The 18,081-nt window shown below is 37.2% G+C and overlaps 1 protein-coding gene across 2 annotated transcripts; it reads right to left on the reverse strand.

Annotated features, from left to right (window-relative positions):
- Positions 1–3,358: 3,358 nt before the first annotated feature.
- LOC119475133 (von Willebrand factor A domain-containing protein 7-like) lies at positions 3,359–17,160 on the reverse strand. Of its 2 annotated transcripts, none has more exons than XM_037747582.1 (16): positions 16,978–17,160; positions 12,995–13,197; positions 12,619–12,891; positions 12,434–12,527; positions 12,136–12,270; positions 9,479–9,665; positions 9,217–9,392; positions 9,008–9,120; positions 7,867–7,983; positions 6,698–6,898; positions 6,487–6,619; positions 5,420–5,569; positions 5,069–5,161; positions 4,708–4,973; positions 4,291–4,584; positions 3,359–4,206 (listed from the first exon to the last, which is right to left on the reverse strand). In XM_037747582.1, the coding sequence occupies exons 1-16, from the start codon at positions 17,006–17,008 to the stop codon at positions 3,811–3,813; spliced, it is 2,862 nt and encodes a 953-aa protein (XP_037603510.1). In that variant the 5' UTR covers positions 17,009–17,160; the 3' UTR covers positions 3,359–3,810. The 2 variants fall into 2 exon arrangements, with proteins under 2 accessions (XP_037603510.1, XP_037603511.1); XM_037747583.1 differs by lacking the exon at positions 16,978–17,160 and adding an exon at positions 13,920–14,052.
- Positions 17,161–18,081: the final 921 nt, after the last annotated feature.

Consider the following 18,081-nt stretch of genomic DNA (forward strand, 5'->3'; position numbering starts at 1 on the left):
ATGACGTTTTTTTCGACATGCTTTACTATGACATTTATTTCGACATACTATACTATGACGTTTTTTTCGACATGCTTTACTATGATGTTTTTTTCGACATGCTTTATTATGACGTTTTTTTCGACATGCTTTGCTATGACGCTTTTTTCGACATGCTTTATTATGACGTTTTTTTCGACATACTATACTATGACGTTTTTTTCGACATACTATACTATGACGCTTTTTTCGACATACTATACTGACATTTTTTTTTACTTTTTTTCGACATACTATACTATGACGTTTTTTTCGACATGCTTTACTATGACGTTTATTTCGACATACTATACTATGACGTTTTTTCGACATACTATACTATGACGTTTTTTTCGACATACTATACTATGACTTTTTTTCGACATACTATACTATAAGGGTTTTTTTAACTTTTTTTGGCATACTATACTATGACGTTTTTTTCGACATGCTTTACTATGACATTTATTTCGACATACTATACTATGACGTTTTTTTCGACATACTATACTATGACGTTTTTTTTCGACATTCTATACTATAAGGGTTTTTTTAACTATTTTTCAACATACCATACTATGATGTTTTTTTCGACATGCTTTATTATGACGTTTTTTTCGACATGCTTTACTATGACGTTTTTTTCGACATACTATACTATGAGGGTTTTTTTTAACTTTTTTTCGACATACTATACTATGACGTTTTTTTCGGCATTCTATACTATGAGAGTTTTTTTAACTATTTTTCGACATACTATACTATGATGTTTTTTTCGACATGCTTTATTATGACGTTTTTTTCGACATACTATACTATGACGTTTTTTTCGACATGCTTTACTATGACGTTTATTTCGACATACTATACTATGACGTTTTTTTCGACATGCTTTACTATGACGTTTATTTCGACATACTATACTATGACGTTTTTTTCGACATACTATACTATGACGTTTTTTTCGACATGCTTTACTATGACGTTTTTTTTAACTTTTTTTCGACATACTATACTATGATGTTTTTTTCGACATGCTTTATTATGACGTTTTTTTCGACATGCTTTACTATGACGTTTTTTTCGACATGCTTTATTATGACGTTTTTTTCGACATACTATACTATGACGTTTTTTTCGACATACTATACTATGACATTTTTTTTTACTTTTTTTCGACATACTATACTATGACGTTTTTTTCGACATGCTTTACTATGACGTTTATTTCGACATACTATACTATGACGTTTTTTCGACATACTATACTATGACGTTTTTTTCGACATACTATACTATGACGTTTTTTTCGACATTCTATACTATAAGGGTTTTTTTAACTATTTTTCGACATACCATACTATGATGTTTTTTTCGACATGCTTTATTATGACGTTTTTTTCGACATACTATACTATGACGTTTTTTTCGACATGCTTTACTATGACGTTTATTTCGACATACTATACTATGACGTTTTTTTCGACATGCTTTACTATGATGTTTTTTTCGACATACTATACTATGACGTTTTTCGACATACTATACTATGACGTTTTTTTCGACATGCTTTATTATGACGTTTTTTTCGACATACTATACTATGACGTTTTTTTCGACATTCTATACTATAAGGGTTTTTTTAACTATTTTTCGACATACCATACTATGATGTTTTTTTCGACATGCTTTACTATGACGTTTTTTTCGACATGCTTTACTATGACGTTTATTTCGACATACTATACTATGACGTTTTTTTCGACATGCTTTACTATGATGTTTTTTTCGACATGCTTTATTATGACGTTTTTTTCGACATGCTTTACTATGACGTTTTTTTCGACATGCTTTATTATGACGTTTTTTTCGACATACTATACTATGACGTTTTTTTCGACATACTATACTATGACGTTTTTTTCGACATACTATACTGACATTTTTTTTTACTTTTTTTCGACATACTATACTATGACGTTTTTTTCGACATACTATACTATGACTTTTTTTCGACATACTATACTATAAGGGTTTTTTTAACTTTTTTTGGCATACTATACTATGACGTTTTTTTCGACATACTATACTATGACGTTTTTTTCGACATTCTATACTATAAGGGTTTTTTTAACTATTTTTCGACATACTATACTATGACGTTTTTTTCGACATACTATACTATGACATTTTATTCGACATACTATACTATGACGTTTTTTTCGACATGCTTTACTATGACGTTTATTTCGACATACTATACTATGACGTTTTTTCGACATACTATACTGTGACGTTTTTTTCGACATGCTTTATTATGACGTTTTTTTCGACATGCTTTACTATGACGTTTTTTTAGACATGCTTTATTATGACGTTTTTTTCGACATACTATACTATGACGTTTTTTTCGACATACTATACTATGACTTTTTTTCGACATTCTATACTATGAGGGTTTTTTTAACTTTTTTTCGACATACTATACTATGACGTTTTTTTCGACATGCTTTACTATGACGTTTATTTCGACATACTATACTATGACGTTTTTTTCGACATGCTTTACTATGACATTTATTTCGACATACTATACTATGACGTTTTTTTCGACATACTATACTATGACGTTTTTTTCGACATTCTATACTATAAGGGTTTTTTTTAACTATTTTTCGACATACCATACTATGGTGTTTTTTTCGACATGCTTTATTATGACGTTTTTTTCGACATACTATAATATGAAGTTTTTTTCGACATACAATGACATTTTTTCGACATGCTATACAATGACGTTTTTTTTTCACTTTTTTCGACATGCTATACTATGACGTTTTTTTCGACATACTATACCATGACTTTTTTTCGACATGCTATACTATGACTTTTTTTCGACATTCTATACTATGAGGGTTTTTTTTTACTTTTTTTCGACATGCTATACTATGACTTTTTTATTTTTTGAGTTCTGAATGACTTTAGTTCCCTCTTGTAAGCAGTGATCCAGTGATTGTGTCCAGGAAGTTTGTGAAGGGAGGAACGGAAGGCGTGTAGTGATGATGCGGTGTTATTGACAAGGGTTCAGACTACGGTACCTCTGTGTTATTAATTCATTATGTTCATTAAGTGTAGGAGCAAAGTAACCCTCGGCTACACAAGCTAAAACAAATGCTGCCAGTAGGCTATGTATTCTTACTGTTTAGGTTAGTTTGCTATGTATCTTACTTGTAAACTCGTCAGCTGACTCAGACAAAGCAGCACCCTCCTCTTTTCTACCAGCGGTACCTGCAGGGAGTGGTTCACATCAGCAGAGGGAGGAGGAATGACTGATAATGACTGATGTCACTCAGTATTATTTATTTTATTCAAATTTTTTATTCCAGTGAGATAGCAGTTTATATAGTGACTTTGCTTTTATAAACATTTCTACTGCTGCTCTAGAAACAACATTTAGCATAGTTATATTTAAAATATATGTATAGCTAATATGCACACCAATATTTGTTTATTTATTGCAAGTCATATCATCATCGCATATCATGCAGGCCTAAAGCAAGCACACTCATGCACACCCCACACTCCATATCAGACGATTACAGACCAATTCATTAAGTCTATCTGAATAATTTTCAAAGTGTAAATAGTGTTCAAAGTTAACAGGAGAAAAAAATGCGAAAGAGCAAAACATTGTGTTCTGTAAATGATTATACATTATGACAATAAAAAACTGTTCTTTAAAAATGTCTCTCTTCTGTGTTGTGTTTTCCACTACAGGTGACCCTCATGGAGTCACTGGATGCCCAGTTCTGTCTGTACACGGAGCCCCAGTACCACTATGCTTAGCCAAAGAAGAAACGACGGAATTACTTTGGTGGACGAAGACGGAGTGTCCCGGAAATTATAGGAACAGACGCCGACATTACCCACTCGATCCACAACCAGCATCTCCATATCAGGTGAACAGCAAGACGAACTGTAAGACACCAGTGTTATGTTCTCGTTGCCAGCGGCCAGGCTGGTGTTCAAGGTCCCGTTGCCCCGTCTGAGGCTAACGCTGTCGACACCCGTTCCGTCATCCCCATCAGACGCCTGAGCAGAGAACTTCCACATCTCTAAGCTGCAGATATCAGAGCAGTTGGTCTCCAGGCTGAGCAGCTGGCACACCGGCTGAATGAAATCAGTCACCTATGAGAAGAAAAAGGTATCATACATTGTATTTTTCCACAAAGAATTGTATTAATAAATGGGATTTCTCAGTGGGAGTATTACCGTGTTAACGATGGAGAAACGCAGCACGATATAGTTTGTGTCTTCACCCCCCGGAGCCTCGGCCTCAATGGCCAGGGTGACGTCAGAACCAGACGGGGTGTTAAGAGGTGCTGACATGGTCACTGTACCGTTAGTACTGTTTCCAGTTTCCACAAATAAACGGGTTGGAGATGTTGAGTCAAAACCTCGGCTGTTGGTGGCTCGGATGGTGAAGTTTCCCCCTACTCCACTGGTCGTCACAGTGAAGGGCACAGAGAATGGTGTTCCTGGTACCAAGATGGCATTTGAATCAGCCTAAATACAGGAGAAGTCAGACAAGAGCCAGCGTGTGTGGTGATGATTTAAGTGAACATTAACATTTTTAATTGTTGCATCTCTTCTCATGTGACACAGTGATGGTCTCGGATGGATACTCACAGTAATAGTCAGATTAGAAGCTCTGAAGTTGGTGGGTGTTTGCCTTTGGAAGACTGTTGATGCTATGGTGATGTCACCATGTCCCTTAACCCGCACCACAAACGCCACTGACGGTATCCTGTTAATTTTAACTAAGAAGTTTCCGCTCCCCTGAGCCTCCACGACTCCTTTAATCTCTTCCGACCCCGACGATTCAACCAGAGCGACTTCTGTCAACGTGGCAGAGTCACTCCCCGTTAAAGACACCAACAAGCTGCCGTTGACACCTTTTAAAGAAAAAAGAAATTTGTCATGTTTGACTTGATGATGTTATGTTACATTAGCATATCATCAGATTCACATCTTAAGCCGTTTCCTTTACCAGCTCTGGGACGTGTGTCAAGAGCATCAAATCCTCCAAACGGGCCCTGTGACATCTCAACAAAGTCAAACAGGAAGTCAATGGGACTCTGACCTGCAAATTAAAAGTCATGAGAAAAAAAAAATCAAAAAGGGTAAGTGATCATACTGTATACAGAGTCTTTCAGTGTTTTTCTCTACAAAGCTGATTGATACTGGAGTTGTCTATCTGTATTCCAAATTAAATATCCTGTTAGTTTTGAAGTATTTAGTCGTACAGCAAAGTATTGGACAATTTGAGATCCAAACCAAAACAATATTTTGCTCTAACATTCATTTTGTAATCACATTGAATCCATCATGGTGGTCTCACCTACGACCCTCAGCGAGTATGGATTAGTTGACGCCATTTTCATCTTCCACAGTCCAGTTATTTTTTTTAGTTGCACAGTCTGGAAGTTTCCCACCGACTGGGATGCAGTGATCAATGATCCCGTTGTGTCGGTGCTTTGCTGAGATTCACCTTCAAAACAAAAAAAGTAGGAAACAGTTACAAAAGATGTATTGTGACGGACTGATAATGACTTGATCGCCTCAAACATTTCTCACAAATGAGATGTGCTACATTTAGTTTTAAACATCAAAACATTTATCACATTATATGGAAAAGACTATAACTGCAAACAAATGCTTGAATGAGTTCTTGGTAGCCATATCCATCACCAGACCTCCTTTTCTACAAACCCTGTTGATTCCTGTAGCAATTAACATCTTCCTTAAGGATTTTCTCATTTGCCTTATAGTACAACTTTTTAAAATCTCTTTAAAGGCATATTATTCTATGACTTTTTTTTTTACGACATACAATATGAAATGTTTTTATGGCACATTATACTATCACTTTTTATTGACATTTCTATGATATTTTATTATATTTTTGTGACATACTATAATATGACATTATTTGTGACATATTGTACTATTACATTTCTTATTACATTTGATGACATACTATACTATGCCATTTTGTGGCATACTATGACTTTTCTGACATTTTTATGTCATACCATGCTATGACTTTTGTGACTTATACTATTACATTTTGTATGATATTTTTATGGTATACGATACTATGACTTTTTCTATGACATTTTTATGATACGTTTTATGACAAACTATGACATTTTAATGGCTTACTATACTATGACTTTTTATGACATTTTTATGGCATACTATACTATGACTTTTTATTTTTTATATTTTTTATGGCATAGGCTACTATACCATGACATATCTATGGCATTTTAACTGGATTTTAACATACAATGACTTTTATGGCATATAACACTATGGCTTTTTTAATGATATTTTAATCACATATTATATTGTTATTGTGCCTTAACTTTAGTGAGAGGATTTAATTTAGAAAGGCAGTATTACCTGTGGGGCTGGTGAGAGTGAAGTTGAAGGAGCGCCCAGTGATGTAAACTGTAGGGTTTATTACAGTGTCATCAACTCTAAAAGAGAAAGTATCCGTCTTTCCTGGGCTCCTGGCTGCCTGCAGAAGGGTCACCTAGGAGATTGACATTGAACAGCTGAAATCTTTGAACTGACCACACTAACTAGTAGTGAGATCTTTGTGTGAGATTACCAGAGAAGAGTTGGAGGACTGCGCTATGATGCTGGTGGCCAAAGGGAGCTCACTCTTTGCGACTTCAATAACCAGACCTCCCGAAGCCTGAGCCACGTCTCTGTACAGCTGGGCGTCTGCTTCGGATATCTTTTGTTGTTTCTGTTCAACGCTCCGTCCCCTACGATTGACTACCGTTGAGCCAGTAATCATGAAGATCACCTGGGAAAAAAGGGGGAATCAACCAAATCAGAAAGGCCTTTAGTAAACATTAATGTGAGTAAAAGTACCAAAACATGTTTATTGCTGTCATTTATCCCTGGTTTTTCTTTATTACATTAACAAAACTGCTATGTTTTAGGGCTGCAAGTAATGATTATCTGCTGATTATTTTCTCCATTAATCAGATTAGTCTATAAAATGTCAGAAAATAGTGAAAAATGCCCATCCGTTCCCAGAACCCAAAGTGACGTCCATAGATGTTTTGTTTTGTCCAAAACTAAAAAAATATTCAGTTTACAATCATAGAAGACCAATTAAACCAGCAAATAATCACATCTGAAAAGCTGGAACCAGACAATTTTGTCTTAGAAAAATACTGTAAATGCAATGTGCGAAGTATGGGTACGAGTAGGTCTAGTGAAGTCTTCTGTGATAGTGATGTTTTTGTTGAAGAAATGCCTTGTGATTGTGCTGCAAACCAATTTCCCCACGGGGACGAATAAAGTATTTATCAATCTAAAATTGCATCCAATGAGTTTTCTGTTGATCAACTAATGTATTAATCGAACTGTTGCAGCTCTACAATGTTTAGTCAGATTCAGAGGAATCAAACAGAATTGGGTGTGCGTCATTGAAATAGTCTTAGTCCCACCCATAGTTGTGGCTACAGCCAATTAGATACTGTTAGTGCACATCTGCAAGCCTGCCTCCAGATTATAACAATTCTCAGGGACTACAGATGGAAATCAGCTCATAGCTAACTCTGGTAAGAAGCTGTGTACTGTCCCTGTCAAATCAATAAATAAATAAACCAGCAGTTTATAGTGTACATAGAGAATCAATAACAAAACATGTGCAAAAAAACAATACATTTTCAAAACATATGTCCAAGAAATTCTCACAATCTCACAAGATAGATGTGTGCGATTGCATACTGACCATATATGAGTTCATGCTTAGATACTCACCACTGACTGTGTCCGCTCTATGAGTGCGATCACTGTGCTTTTCAGGTTTTTGTCTTTAGCGGGTGCGTCCGTGAAGAGGAAGATCTCAGAATTTGAAGGAGCGGCGGCTAAAGCCAGCTGTATGAGGATGAGAAAGTAGAAAAACAAGGATTGTTTTAGTTTAAAATGTTATCACGTCAACAAACTTTTGGGGTCAGATCTTTTTTTTTTTTTTTTTGTTTAGTTCGCTTTATTTGACAAATCATTTTAAAAAGACACTTACATGGTTACACTATCAGTGTACATGCAGAGGTGAGTGGTAACGAGGTACATTTACTCCGTTCAAGTAACTTTTGACTAAATTGTATGCCTACTTGTCAGAGTAGTTTTAATGCAGCATACTTTTTACTTCTTACTTGAGTAGATTTTAAGAGAAAAATCATTACTTTTACGGCGTTACATTTGGATGCGTTTTTATCGCACTTCTTTTATTTATTTTATACATTCATGATCCATTAAGAGGCAGGTAGTCGGCTGGTCCTCCATTATCCTACCGCAGCCACGCCTCCACAAGACTTCGTGCAAAGCAGCGCGGCTGAAGCTACAGCAGCAGTAATGTTAACGTTGTGGCTTTTAAATAGCGGTAGCAGCTAATATTTACAAACTAATTAATAGCGCACGGTGCAGCAGGCTCCGGGTGTGAACTCTGGTCTGCTGTCAGTACGTCAGAGAAGCGTGCTGACACTGAGCTGACGGAGCAGTAAGTGTGTCTGTTGATGTGCGTTGACTACTTTTACTTCTACTTGAGTACATACTTTGGCAAAGTAACAGTATTTTACTTAAGTACAGTTTTTGGCTACTCTTTCCACCAGTGTGTACACGCAGTGTTAAAAGAACATCAAGGATGACACAAAAAAAAGTCACATGACTTATTTCCGTTGCGGTCCGATGTTGTCGATGTCATACAGGTGTGTACGTGAGCGTGAGTGTATCTGTACATGGAGACAGTGGAGTACGGCACAGGCGGCATAAAAAAAAGCAACAATATACAGAAAATATTCACATTAAACATTAACAGGCACTATTCTGATAACAGGCTTAAAGTACACACTTCCTATTATACTAAAACTTTTGAAGTAGTAACAACCACACATCACATCACCTGAAGACCTGAAAGACTCAGTTCCTGGTCATCTCCTCCACCGGCTGCTGTAAGTGAATTAACGACAGTCTTGAAGACGTTTGGGTCTGTAGTCTTTATCAGCGGCCCAAAATCTGAGGTTCAGGTGGAGACAAGAGAAAGAAAACACCTCGATGATGCTTTTTTTTACAACAACAACAACAAAATTTGTAGCATCCTGAAGATCCTACCTGGATCGTTGAAAGGTACAAGAATGTAAACTGCAGGCTCATCTATTGTTCCCACGTCACTGTTGATTATAGAGGCAGTGACGGTCCTTACTGCTGCAATGTCATCACTCATGCTTTGTGTGGTGTCAATCACAAAACAAAGAGCTTTACTGGATCCTTTGGAGATTCCCATCATCCTGAGGGATACAGAGAGATGGATCAAACAAAGAGAAACAAACCTCCTTACAGTACATAACTCAAACATGCAGAATGGGTTTCATACTTGAGGAATGGTCTGTCACCAGCAGCCCCTCGTATGTCCTCCAGCAGCTGACTGGTTGCAGCTATTGCCATGTTTGCTGCGGCAGTGTGGAGGTGTCCGTGGCTTGCGCTGAACGAGTCTTTGTTGATCCCACCTGTAGGTTCGATGGTGCTTGTTTGATCAACTCCTCCTCCGTGACTGCATTTTCCTTTGCAACAAATAGCATGAGAGGGAGATGTTGAATACACACCTGTTTCCTTTTTAGTCATATCAGGATTTTCTGACGAGTATTCTACAGGTTACATATTTGAGTTTATGTTTATGGACCGCTGTGTGCAACTCTTTAACTTTGTTTGTCGTTTTAAATATTGTGTAGCAATGAGTTAAAGTTTTCACTCAACACATTATAAACATCTTAGGGCTGTCAAAGTTAATGTGATGTTAACGCTTTAACGCAAATTCATCCTTATTTTCTCTAACGCATTAACTGCGCCATTGGGCCCGGCAGCTATTCAATCTTTGTAGCGTCGTTGTCGCGGGCTCAGTTTTAAAGCTAGAGGGATCCATTGGTACCAACCATGTCATGCTAGCTTGTCACAAAGGAGGATTAATAACGCTCCAAACTTGCACTAAATTTTGGCGAGGAAAAACTGTCATGGCCATATTCAAAGGGGTCCCTTGACCTCTGACCTCAAGATATGTGAATGAAAATGGGTTCTATGGGTACCCACGAGTCTCCCCTTTACAGACATGCCCACTTGAGTTTGCCATGTTATGATTTGAGCATATTTTTTATGCTAAATGCAGTACCTGTGAGGGTTTGTGGACAATATTTGTCATTGGTTTGTGGTGTTAATTGATTTCCAATAATAAATATATACATACATTTGCATATAGCGAGCATTTATGCCCACTCCCATGTTGACAAGAGTATTAAATACCTGACAAATCTCTCTTTAATGTATATTTTGAACAGATGTAAAATGTGCGATTAATCATGGACAATCATGCGATTAATCACGATTAAATATTTGAATCGATAGCCTTAAAACATTTTCAACATTAGTGGGTACATCTTTGAGCAAACTAGCATCCAATAACTGTGTAGGCAAACTAAAATAACTCCTTTAGTTGGGACTGAAAGCACCTTTAAAGCTAAAATCTTATGTAATGAAGTTATGAAATATTGTGTGAATAGCTGCTGTTTGTTTGAATCAGATTTTTACAAAACTGACAAAATGTACAACTATGAGCATGCTGTTGATGCGGCCAACACTGTTTTGCAAGACGGGCTTCACTAGATATAACTTTGCGGTTTTGATGTTTCCGTGTAGTTTGTGTTGGAGTCTTGTCTGAACAGCGTAGCCACACGCGAGCGCGCATGGGACACCGACCCGGATTGATTTATACGTGTAAGAAGTTACAAACAGTCCCTTTGAGCAACGTGGATCTGAAACATTGTTAAAAGGTCATATTATGAACTGCTGTCATGATCTTTGCAATGTTGTTACACAACAGAGGCCTGTACTACGGAGCGGGCTCAAAACACCCAAGGTATCTTCTCATTATCTGGCTTAACTAACCCCAACAAACGAGATCCCGCTAAGCGGTCCTACTGTACGACGGTGGTTATCAACTCTGTAAATCAGCCCATGGTTTCTCAATCTGGATATGAGTGCATTCACATGAAAGGGTTGGTGTTTGCAGCATCTGACCAAACACAGACATGGACAAGTCTACTGTCAGCAGAGTGTCATATTTTACAAACTATAATATTAGACAAATATGAGGAAGTGAAACACATAATCCAGACTAATAGTAGGAAGGACAGCTGGCAAAAGAAAAAACTGCCGATGTGTGAATGCGTAAATTAACAGCTTTATTAATTTAGCGGAATCCACAAAAGTCAGATATAGTCGTTTAGATGGAGCAGTGATATCATAATAAGCTTTCATGATATGATGGATGAATAGATTTCATTTCATTTTGCCCTTTGGGAAGGATGTGGAGAGTATGACTATTTCAGCCTTCTTTCAGCTGCATGTACTCAACTCCGGCGGTGTGATATTGACTCAAGAGCAAGTAAAAATATAAATATGAAAACATAATTCAAAGTGGTAATCACCCACAGCATACAGCCAGCCATCCTTCCTGCATTTGTCAGTTTAAACTGTGTTGTTTTTAGACTGGATTATGACTGGAACTTCTTTGTCCTTGTGTGATATTATCATACGATCCGCGCACAGATCTTTGATTGGTCAGTAGGCGGTGCTTTTATACGATTTGATCTCTCTTATCTCGAACATAACCTGCTCCGGAGCAGGTTAGGTGTTCAGCGCACGTTACCATGACGATCTACCTCGGTAAGGAGTGAACCACCGTCGTGAGACGCAAAGTTAACCCTGAAGTTACCTCGCTAACCCCAAATCCTGCTTCGTAGTACAGGCCTCAGGATTTGTTGATGAGTCAACTACTGTACCATTAAAAAGGAAATCTTGAAGTAGACCACAAAGTGGAAAGCTCAGGAAAATCTCAAGAATACAGTATATCTGCATGTTCATGTGAACCATTTTAGTAAGACTGTTTGATTTAACTTCTTAAACGTATTAACTGACTACTAGTTATAATCCTGAGAGTAATGCTGTGGCATTAATGGATGAATTAAATGAATCACTAACCTCTTGGTTTGGTTGAGACTATAGGCACAATACCAAAATATCCAGAGGTCAGGACCTTCCCCTCTATGATGTCCTCCAAGATGTTGTTCCTGCAGTCGTCCCCATCACAGTTGCGACACGTCGCTCTGCTTACATCTGTGAAGTTAATAATATTTTTAGTTAGCAAATAATTAGTTATAATTAGTTAAATAGTTTCTGTGAAATAATTTCTCTACAATCACACCCAAACTGCATTCCTCTTCGGCGTTGTTATCTGTTTGCTAACACAGACGGACGTCACATCTCACAATCTCTTTACCTGCTACGTTACCAATGCTGACGTCTGATCTTATCAGGTTGGGGTTTGGGAGTGTGTTCCCGACCTCCAGCCAGTTACTATGACTGTAGAAGTCCTTCAAGTAGACAGAAGAAGATGAGGGTTAATAATCCATCGAGTTACTTTGAATCTTTTAAAACAGCTTTTTTTAAAATAATGAGAAATACCTGTAAAGGATGGAAAATCTCTCCTATTTTCTGTCTCGCTGCCTCGTAGTTTTCTTGCTTGTTGCTTGCTTTGACGGCCACTATTCCCTCAGTGATGATTTTCCTTCCTTGATCAAACATTTCTTCATCAAAGTGGAAGCTTGCATTGAGGGCATGACGGATGTCCACCCGTACATTCCTCAGTATGATGAATTGAATGGCTTGGCGGTAACTCTTGGACGACTGTGGTGCACCACAGGCCACAGCAACAGTCTCTGCAGTGAAAGGCTGCGGCTAAACGCACAGACAAGAGTCAAATCATAATAGCATTACTAAAAGATTACATAACATAACTCATTTCTAGTAAAAACAACTTTTTAATGAAGGGAATTCTTACAGGAGGAGTGAAGTCTGTCCCTTCAGCTTGGGCCAGAGCACGGCAAACCTGCACGGTGACATTAAGAATCGCACTCTCGGTGATTTCCAGGTGACTCAGAGAATCTCCTGGCAAAATCCCAAAACCCTGAGCTCCAGTGTGCAGGAGCAGGAGACACAACGCAGTCAACCCTGAAGACATCACCTCCCCACCTGTCAAATAGTCTGATAGAAGATAGAAGATACAAAACACATTTATTCAACTTCATTTATAATATATTCTTTATTTAGTCTCAAACAAAGGTGCTCTCCACATTTCCTGAAGTCAAATGAATTACTAAAGCTGTGTCTACAGTCCCATTTGCTGCAGCCAAGGGAGTGTAATTGTGTTTATGTTTGTTTTATAACTGAGAGAGTTTAAAAGGAATGTTGTCAGCAAGGAAATATATGTTTACTAGATATGATCATAACCTCATCTGTCAGCATTTGCTAATAAACTAGAATGCCAGTAATGCTGTAGAGCTTGAACTCTAAAAATATGACGCAGTGAAGCACCTTTATTCCAATGACACAAACACTCGCCTCGATACAACAACCTACTTTATGTGACAAACTTAATTTGTGATTACACACAGCCTTTCCCATATAGCTCTAGCGCTCAGTCTTCTCTCCAAATGCTCACAATAACAGATTTTTATCTGTGTTAACTCTCTCTTTTATTTCTTGTGTATCACAACTGACTAAAAATCCTACAAAAAAAACTCAAACTGTTGCTTTTGTAGCATTTTTCTTAATATTTTCGTATTGCTTTACAACTTTTAGACCAGAAAACATGAATTTTTGTAGAGGATATGTACTGCAGAAGAGTATATAGTCTGCACAATGTAATAAAAAATGTATGTCTACCGTTACATTATTTGTAATTATGAGTTAAAAGAGTACCATACCTTATGTCTTGCTGTCCTGTCGCCTGACACTTTATCATTATTTTGTCAGCACCTGCTCTGCAATGCTTCACGGCCGGGGTGGGGTCAAGCAGGACTTGTTCAACCTGTTGCTTAGGTCTGTTTAATAATGAAGGAAAGATGATACCAAACTGATGGCACGTAAGCACTGTCACTCTGTCACTCATTTTTTTTCCATTTTACTTTTTTTTTTTATTTTATGACAAAACTCCTTTTTTGCTAAAATGTGTAATAATCTATAGGACTTCTGTAAAGATCATTTTGTTTTTCAGAATCATTGGCTAAACAGTAATTATGGAGTCTGTTGAGTATTAAATTAACTTCTGATAAACTTGAACTAGACCTGGCAAAGACTGAATATATTTTTTAAAAATCTGAAAAAGGTCTTTACCTAATACAATTATTCTGACATTATTATTTATTTGCAAAGGTCTCTTTTCCAGTCAGGTTCGTGTCTGCTGCGTACACAGGTGTACAGCTTTTATTTTTGTGTGGGTGTGACTGATACAAAACTTTCCGGTTGTGGACATGCCTGTTGGATGACATCCTGCATTCTTCAGGAGCTGAAAAAAATCACAGCTGCATGACAGCGACTCATTTCCTCTATTACCACACGTAGACTGACGGCATCTGGTATTTGTGATACATACAACATGATTGATAAGCTCACCTTTGAGCTTTAAGTACAGAGAACAATACTTTCTCTCAACTATCTTACAATACAACTCACTTGAATGTGAGTTTTTGCACCCGATTCGACTGTTATCAGGCCATTGAATAGGAGTTATCAGTCGCTAGAAAGCACCATAGCTGTGGGTCATTAGGGGCCTACTACACCTACTGAAGGAATCGTTACGTTTTGAACACAAACAAAAAACACTTAGTAACAAACGGGATGCAAACTCTGGTCTCCTGGGTGAAAACTTTCAGTAATCTGCCATGTGAATAGATGATAAAACCTACTAGTGGGTGTAGTAGGCCTCTATTGACCCACATCTATGAAGCTTATAGCGACTGTTAAAGCCTATCTAATAGCCTGACAAAAGTCTAATCAGCTGGGATTCAGCACCAACATTTCAGTGGTCTACGTTAACCAAAATGATCACGAAGCAGGATATTTAGCTTGGCTTGGGTGGGTGATGCATTATCCCACCTCTTACAGCACTACTTCCACTACTATACAAAGTGAAAGACAATTTTGATATCAACTTAGTTTTGTATTTTTTTATAAAATGCAGATGGAGTTACTTTAAAGGGTAATATTACTTTAAAGTTCTACTCGGTCTGTGGAAACAGCTATATAATGTTGTCTGTGGTTCTGGAGAGAGCTTTCCAAAGTTTTACGACATCATTAGCTTAGTTTGGGCTTGGGATTTTACATTTTCAACAGAAAGCCATTGTTACAAAATCGAGGTGTGTGGTTTGAAAGAAGAGGGCATTTAGGAGGCAGGTGGGGTCATATGCTGCGTTCCAGACAACTCTGAACTGAAATTCCCGACCTCCCGACCCTAGAGAAAGTACAATGGAATGTCACTCAATGTCATTCCTACTTGTGAACTCAGGTCAAATCAGTCTACCTCGACTTCACAAAGAAGCAGTTGTCTGACGTCACACAACAATGGAAGCGCATATTGTCAACTATTGTAAACCATCAACTAAAAGGCAGCGTAAAGTATATTTGCCTGTATTTAATCAAAATACACACCATCATATAGTAAAACCTGTTCTGCATGTAAATCGATGTCAAAATATGTCGCCATGTTATTAGGTAGCTGGTTAAAGTAAACTCTCTGAAAGTTATCCTAGTCTCTGCTGCACAAACGTTATTTGGAAAAATGTAAAAAAAAAAAAAAAAAGGCCATCTCCGCTGCTCCGATTTTTATCATTCTTCTTTTACGCTGTCTCTCACAAGTCACCCAACTTCATGGAAGTGCTATACTAAATCCTAGGATTGCCCCTTTAAATTAAACATAATAGTTAAAAAAATTTGGGAAACACATGTACTCACTTTCTGGCAGAGAGTTACAAAAGAAGAGCGATACCACGTTCATGTCTGTGTTTTAAATATAAGACTATAGCTGGCAGCTGGTTAGCATAAAGACTGGACTTCTGTTTTATAGGTTATGTGCTGGACTATTTCTTGGCTGAGAACATAATGCAGTTACTTTGGGTCTTTCTTGTCCAATCAACACAATAGGTTTGAGAGAAAACCTTTCCACACTGTAACCAAAAAATGTTGTATTGCAAGTAAAATAAAAATTGTGATTAAAAATATATTAATGCAAATCCAAAAGCTTTGTTTGCAAATCCACAAGTTTTGTTTGATGTTGAGCTGAATCTAAAGTCTGATCTTGACCGCACAGCTGAAGTATGTGGTTTGTTCACTATAAGTAAATGTATAGCCCACAAATCTATCTTCTTATCTTGTTAGTTTCTTATTCTGTCAATAAGAAGACACAACAAGGTTGACATTATTCATCATTACAATAAATAATTAGTTCTGCGTTATTATAAAAAATATATAAAATGCATTTCTAGGGGGGATCCAGTGAGCCCCCTGAAACAACGCAAACTGCGCCTGTGCTCCCTATTCCACACTTTATACGATATGACATCACAAGTTTGAGTTTTAGCACTCTGGTTTTGGGATTTGGGAGAGAGTTGCTCATGTGTACTAATATTTTTTGGACTTCCTTAGACCACAGGAATAACATTGTATGAATTTTGAAAATGGGCGTAGTTCCCCTTTAATTAGTGAGCTTCAGTTGCTAGGCAGATTTTGTTACAATTGGACAGAGCCAGGCTAGCTGTTCCCTCAGTTTCCAGTCTTTATGCTAAGCTAAGCTAAGTTAAGCTAACCGGCTGCTTGCTGTAGCTTCATATATTTAACAGAGAGATATGACAGCGGTATCAATATTCCCGTGTAGCTCTTCTCCAGAAGCTTTAGAGAATGATAAGTGACACACTTACAAGAGATGGGTGTTGTGTAAGACACAAAAGCACCCTGTGCACCACACCCTATACACCCAACCACGCTTACCAGCGGCGTCGCAGGTCGGACCGCTCCTCATCTGCTGGCATCATGTTGCAGCTCTCGCACACGGATACATTACACCACATCATACTGTCAGCAAACATGATATCTGATGAAGTTGTCTGTTTTCCTTGTGTTTTTCTTGTGTCTCATGTGATTCACGGTCAGTCTCCCGGATTGCCGCTCTACTTGCACACCTGCCATCAATTAGCTCATCACTTCTCCAACTCAGGTGTTGTGTCGAATTCTGTTTCCGGTCGATAAGCGTTTCCTCCTACCTAAACCTAAACCAACCCTCCTAAACACTGAGTGGGGCGCTATCATTTTAACAGGAAGTAAAACTGTCCGCCTAAAATGTGCCGTACAAAACTAAAACAACATTATTTCTACTGCATTGTCATATTCTACGACAAAAAGTATTTGGGCCACATTGAGGAAAAAAAATACATCTGAGATTTCGAGAATAAAGTCATAATATTACGAGAATAAAGTCAGAAATTTACGAGAAAAAAATGCGTAATATCATGAGAATGATGTCATAAGTTTACGAGAAAAAAAGTCGTAATATTATGAGAATAAAGTCATAGGTTTACGAGAAAAAAAGTCGTAATATTATGAGAATAAAGTCATAGGTTTACGAGAAAAAAAGTCGTAATATTTAAGAATAAAGTAATATGTTTAGGAGAAAAAAAGGCGAAATATTATGAGAATAAAGTCATAAATTTACGAGAAAAAAGGGCTTAATATGAGAATAAAATCATATGTTTACGTGAAAAAAAGTTGTAATAATATGAGAATAAAGTCATAAGTTTAGGAGAAAAAAAGTTGTAATATTATGAGAATAAAGTCATAAATTTATGAGAAAAAAAAGTAATTTATTCCTCCACAAAAAAAATATATTTTCAAGGTCCTGATACTTGTGATAATGTGGTGCTGATACTGGAGATCAAATTGGACTGTATGTGGCCCCTGAACTAAAATGAGTCTGACACCCCTGATCTAAGCAATACAACACAAACCAGTGTAATGAATCAAGGTATTGATTTGTTACCAATTATGCAGATATTTAATATAGCTGTTACCCTCTGATGATGTAATATGAAACTACTA

Source organism: Sebastes umbrosus, chromosome 17 (assembly GCF_015220745.1).
Source record: "Sebastes umbrosus isolate fSebUmb1 chromosome 17, fSebUmb1.pri, whole genome shotgun sequence".
NCBI classification, from domain to species: domain Eukaryota; kingdom Metazoa; phylum Chordata; class Actinopteri; order Perciformes; family Sebastidae; genus Sebastes; species Sebastes umbrosus.